This window comes from Lissotriton helveticus, chromosome 1_1, assembly GCF_964261635.1.
Source record: "Lissotriton helveticus chromosome 1_1, aLisHel1.1, whole genome shotgun sequence".
In the NCBI taxonomy this organism is placed as follows: Eukaryota; Metazoa; Chordata; class Amphibia; order Caudata; family Salamandridae; genus Lissotriton; species Lissotriton helveticus.
Window position 1 is genome coordinate 1702018206 of NC_136057.1, and position 6000 is coordinate 1702024205.

Here is a 6000-nt window from a genome sequence, read left to right on the forward strand (position 1 = left end):
CCCCTTCCTAACGACATCGTAATCGGCCCCTAAGTGATACCTCATTACTCAGCAACTCCTACTTAGCAGTCTGTCACAGTTGATACCAAGCATTTTTCACATAATTTACCTTGTAATTCCATATACAAGCACCGTGCATTAACTTATAGCAGACGCTCAGCAATTCTTCATGGCAGAAACCAGGCAATTGCCACCAAGCAATGCCTCACAGCAGGCACTGGGAAATTCCTCACAGTAAAGGCTATAGATAGAAAAGATGGAAGGGTCATTGAAGAGAGCGTTTGCAGCATCGAAGTTTGTTCTCCGTTCTGCGGCCTATGCAGCATATACCACTCAAACGCTGCTTAAAGACTTTATGGCAATGTTTGATTGCCTACTGGGAGGGAGGAAAGAATCCCTCAGAGGTCTTGGGGAACATGGAGTTATTATCACAATTCCTTTTAGGTGTTTCCTTTAATTTCCTGTGGTTGTCAGCAACGTTGGAAGGCACTTTGATGGCAGTGAGACGCCTTTTATGGCTAACAATGTGGAAACTGGATTCAGCACAAAGATCGCTGGTGCATCATTTCGCGTTTTTTAGGGGATACATTATTTTCTTCTCAGTTAGAACTAGTCAAAAAATCAGCAAAGAGATGAAAATTATCCATCCCATTAGATCCTACAATCCTTGGAAGTCTTTTCTTCAAAAACAACCATCCCAAAGGCTACCATCGAGAAAATGTTGCTTTCGAGGCTAGGGTTATGGTTAGGGAGCTGAGTGCGCAGGAAAGACCCAACCACAACAGCTACAACTGCAGCAGCAACCCTCAATCTCTGTTACAAAACAGAGAAAGAATACCAGTTCCAGAGTGTCAGCTGGTTCAAAGCTTCCATTAAATCCTCTTTTTAGTTCCAAAAGCAGGAGGTCGCTGCTCAGCAATGGTTGAGGATTCAGAGAATGACGGCTGTGCGCATGGCAGAGGTACCCTGGTCCCGTCATCATTTGAAGTCCTTAATCTAACATAATCTGTCTCATTGGTCCCCAGTGTGACAGAGGTATGATTCATGAATTCCTGTATTTCAGGATATAATCCAGGCGCTTCCAATGTGGTTGGTCCCAGACCATTTACAGAAAGGGATCCCCTTGCTAGAACATCTTCAGCTAGTCCTCACAGCAGATGCCAATCAGTGACTTGAGGTATGGGGCAATCAAGAAGTTCAAGTAAGCTGGTCCCATCAAAAAGACCTCACTCTTCCATTTGGAAAGAGATAGCAGCCATCTGGAATGGCTTCAGAGTTTTTCAAATGTTGTGACCAACCAGGCAGTGCTAATAAGATCGGACAACCAAGTCGCAAATTCAGACATATACTGGCAGGGGGATACAAGGTGTCAATCCCTAGCCAGGTCAGCAAGGGAGCGTTTGGTTTGGTCAGAGAAAAAAGCCTGCTGGCCTGAAAAGCCATGTTTATTCCAGGCAGTGACTATTATAAAGCAGCCAGAATATCCATCAGTCAACAAATGTTCCAGTTGATAGTGGACCGTTTCGGTCGACTGAGCTTGGATCTCTTTGCGTATCCCTCCAACTCTCTCCTGCCCCCCAGTTCTGCACCAAGATATGGTGCAAAGAAGAATGGGAGTGGGTTAATTAGTAGACCTATGGCCTCCAGGCACTCTATATGCATTTGTGCCAACTACCCTGCTCCCGAGGGTGCTTTAGAGGATTCAGAAGGAGGGAATGGTTGTGATTTCGATAGCTTCCTTTTGGCCCTGGAGACCATGGTTCCTGCTGCTATCTCTGTTAGTAATAGACCATAATTTTACCATGCCTCTCCATCGACCTCCTCTACGGTCTCCTCCTGTCCTGTCGTATCAGCAATTCCATCACTTTATGCTGATGGCTTGGAATTTGAGAGGCTTGAGCTGCAAAAGTTAGGCTATTCTAAGGATGTAGCTGTTAATATCTAAGGGTCTAGAACGAAGTGATCACTTCAAGATATTCTAAGCACTGGAAGCATTTCCACTTGTGTGCAAAAAATGAATCCAATTGCAGGTGAGCCTTTTGGAAAACCTAGAATTCCTGATGGAAGGTTTTATGAGGAGTTTATCTCCTTCTATTGTGACATCACAACGGGCGCTATTAAATCAGTCAGAGAGACAAGGGGACATTTGCCAGAGATACCTCCATTGGCAGTTCCACTTTTGAAAAGTTTTAGACTGAGAAGGTCGGTGGGTATTGATCTTATTCCTTCGTGGAACCTTGCAGAAGTCTTAGAAAGTTTCCAGAAGGAACCCTTTGAGCCTCTGAAACTGTCACAAATCTCTTGACTGATAGCTATGGCAGCTTTTTTAGTGGTGGTAGCCTTTGCAAGAAGTTTAGGTGAGATAAGTTCTTATGCCGGATCCAAAATTAAGGGCAAAGATTTAGTCACGCTTTCAGTATTTACAGGAAATAATACTTCCACTTTCATCTTCTCTATATGTGAATGGAGCATTATTGATTCATATGGAAATAAAAAAGGTTTTCAGGTAATCCCAGAATTTGTTCCACCTGGGGCAGCGAAAAAAGGAAATATGTCTTCTTCTGCTATGATTAGTTGGTGGGCTGAGCAATTTCTCAGGACTACTTATCATCAGGAAAAGAGCTACTAGGGAAGGTTCTGGGCTGATCAACAAGGGCTCTGGCTGCATCGTGGTCAGAACCAAGAGGTCATTACAGGAAGTCTGTAGAGCTGCTACATGGGCGACACAGAATATTTTTTGTCCTATTAGAAATTGGATTTGCTTTGATATAATTCTGAAAATTTTGGAGCTTCAGGGACGCATGTATCATGCATTTTACCAGTTGCAAATCAGGCCATTTGGTATGTATAAATTCCAATTTGCGATTCGGTAACATGTTACCGAATCACAATTTGGAATTGTGATTTGGTATTAGGAAGGGGCATGTTTAGGGTGTCCCTTCCTAATACCGAATTGCAGCGGTTTGTAGGAATGTTTTGCGGCCGAAATGCGGTTGCAAAACATTCACATTTTACCACCTACTTCAAGTAGGTGGAAAACCATTCACAAACAGGAAAGGGTCCCCAAGTAAACATTTCCCCTTTGTGAATGTTTGGAAAAATGTTTTTAAGAGCAGCAACGCAACCCGTTTTCCTTTACGAAAAACAGGCTGCATTAAAAAAAAAGATTGCTTTATATAAAAGCGATCACAGACATGGTTGTCTGTTTACCCCAGCAGGCCACCATTCCTGTGAGAGAGAGAGAGAGAGAGAGAGAGAGAGAGAGAGAGAGAAACTTGTTTATTTAGACCTTGGTCTTTTAAACAGTACAGAACACACACAATCAAGTGATTTTAGAGATTCCCAATTGGTCGCAAATTGCATCCTGCCTCATTAATATTATTGAGGTAGGTCGATTTGTGACCCATTAGGAAACGCTAAATTAAACCAATGGTGTTTCATACATTCAAATAGCAATTACCTAATTGTGATTCGCAGAGAATCGCAATTAGGCAATCACTATTTGAAATAATGATACATGTTGCCCTGAGTCTTGAAAACTGCAATAAAGTAGTTGTTGAATAGAACAGTCTCAGTTTATAGCAATATATAGTTGTGTCTTGGTGCTGATGAGCTTTGGTAAACCTTCATGTGTAATTACTGTGAGCTGGAGGACAAGTGCAGGGGTAATTAAGTCTACCAATAAATAATAGGTTAATTTCCTCATAGCAGACAACAATCATATTCCTCATAACAGATACCGATCAATTACTTACAGCAGACAGACAACAGTTCCTCTCAGCAGACCCCAACAGTTCCTCACAGCAAATAGATAGCAGTTCCTACCAAACAAATCATCACAGCCCATACCAAGCAACCCATGCCAGCAAATATCCAGGAATATTTTACCAAGCAAATCCAGACAACAAATGCCCATAGTTCTTCACAGCAGATACCCAGCAAATCAATGCAGCAGATCATTGGGCATTTATATAAAAGAGAAACGAAGTAATTCCTCTGAGCAAATAAGCAGAAGTTATTTAAAAGGTATACCCATCAGTCCCACATAGCATATACCATGTAATTTCTTACTGCAGTTAAATCAGCAAAGAAATGATCAGAGACAAGTGCACCCCTTCAGCAGATGCAAGCAGTTTTCCAAAGTAGATATCCTGCAATCACATAAGCAGGCGAGCACTAATTTGAGGAAAATACCACGCAATCCTTCATAGCAGGCACACAGCAGTTCCTTTTAGCAGATGTCTAGGGATTAAGTGCAGAAGATATGTAATAAGTTCTCACAGCAGATACTATGGCCCTGATTACGATGTCAGGTGGACTTGCGTCCATTTGAAACTGTAAAGGTCGGGAACCCGCCCAAACTTATGCCGGCGGTTCCAACATGGGTATTACAATGCAGTCGCCCATAGGACGGCCGCAAACATGCAATTGCAATGGAAGCTTCTGCGGTCAGCAGAAAAGTCTTGCAGCACAAGCTTCCATTGTAAAATGCATGTTTGGAAACATTCCTGCGCCTCGAGGTGCCTGCCACATGGTGCAGGGATATTTAGGGGGGCACCATATGTGAACCCCAGCCCCCATTGTGGAGGGCCAGGGGGCCCTAGCCCTGCTAGGGCCCCCAAAAACACTTTCCGACACCATTTCTATGTTGGAAAGACCAACATGAAAGGCTGATGGAAACTGTCATAATAATCCTGACAGCGGAACCGAGCCTGGCTCTGCCACCATTAGGGGATTATGGTGTGTTCCAATGCACCAACGGGCTCCTTGAGCCAGTCAGAAGCGCCGCGGACGGTCCCTCTGCCCGATGTCTCCGTCCGCCGCATCATAATGCGATGGGCAGACCGCAATGTCAGATGTCGGGTGGACTGCAACCGACTGTCAGTCGGCCGGTTGTGGTCTGCCCGACATCATAATCGGGTCCTTAGTGATTACACACAGCAGACTGCCAGTGATTCTCAGCAGCCATTGCCACTGGAGTTGGCAATCAACCATGCATAATACAAATTTGGTAATGGAAATTAAAGTGAAAAACCTCCACTCCATCAACATTTACCATGCTTCCTTTCACTCTCTGATCCCCTAATTGTCTCTTTTTCAGGTTTCAGCGTTCCGTCTAGGACCAAAGGCCAACAGGAACCTTGGCGACTAAGGCAAAGTTTAACCTCCCCCACCAAAGTGCGAAACATCCTCCAGCACACTTGAACATTTATTTTGTGTGTGTTTTGTATACTGGAGAAGTCTCTTTCACCACCACAACAATGGCAAAAAAGCATCACCTTTACTCTACGTTTCGTTTTCTTTCGTTGAGCTGCCACCTTCCGCGTCAGTCAGCCACCGCCTGACGGAAGACCAGTCTTGAGGCGATCCTTGCTGGTGAGCGCGCCACAAGTTGAGTAAAATTTGCGACAGGACCAAGCTAGCGTACTCCATTATCAAAATGGAGGACGCAAAAGAAAAGGCTCATGCGTCACACACCAAACCCTTGCTTTCCTTCGAGCAGAAGGCCTCCTCCAAGCTCACGCCAGCAACAGTGCCTCGCTCCCTTGCGCTCTCTAGCTCCTAAACAGGGACTCTACCGCCAAGGTAACAGGAGTGCTCCTACTTCGGAGTTTTCCTTTACAATATTCCTTTTGTCCTCGCCACCTCATGCCCCTTCCTCCTGGTTTCTGTGAACTATGTTGTGTGTGATATTTAATAAAGTAATGAAGTCACTGGTTTGTAAGTCTGCTTCTTGTCGCAAAGATATCTGACTTTTGTCGAGGAGCTGATGGGTATTTGGACAGGTGACGTGTCAACGTTTTTCCGTGCACGCTAGCAGCCAAGTGGCTTTGGTAAGAATGATTTTTAAAAATATGAATTTATTTAATTCATAAGAATCTCTGCACAGCTGGTGCGAGCCAAAGCTAAGGCACAAATCTGTCCGACAATCTTAACGCTCCTTTATGGATATTCTGATGAATCCATTAACGTAAAAATACCTCATCCTAAGTGCGGGTC

At 44.1% G+C, this 6000-nt stretch overlaps 1 protein-coding gene across 1 annotated transcript in view; it reads left to right on the plus strand.

The window, feature by feature from the left end:
- Positions 1 to 5714, plus strand: part of TAC3 (tachykinin precursor 3) — a 203746-nt gene extending 198032 nt beyond the window's left edge. The window contains exon 7 of the mRNA XM_078659046.1: positions 5102 to 5714. Coding sequence (XP_078515172.1) covers positions 5102 to 5120 — 19 coding nt within the window. The 3' untranslated portion in view covers positions 5121 to 5714. The remainder of the gene's footprint in view (positions 1 to 5101) is intronic.
- The last annotated feature ends 286 nt before the right edge of the window (positions 5715 to 6000 follow it).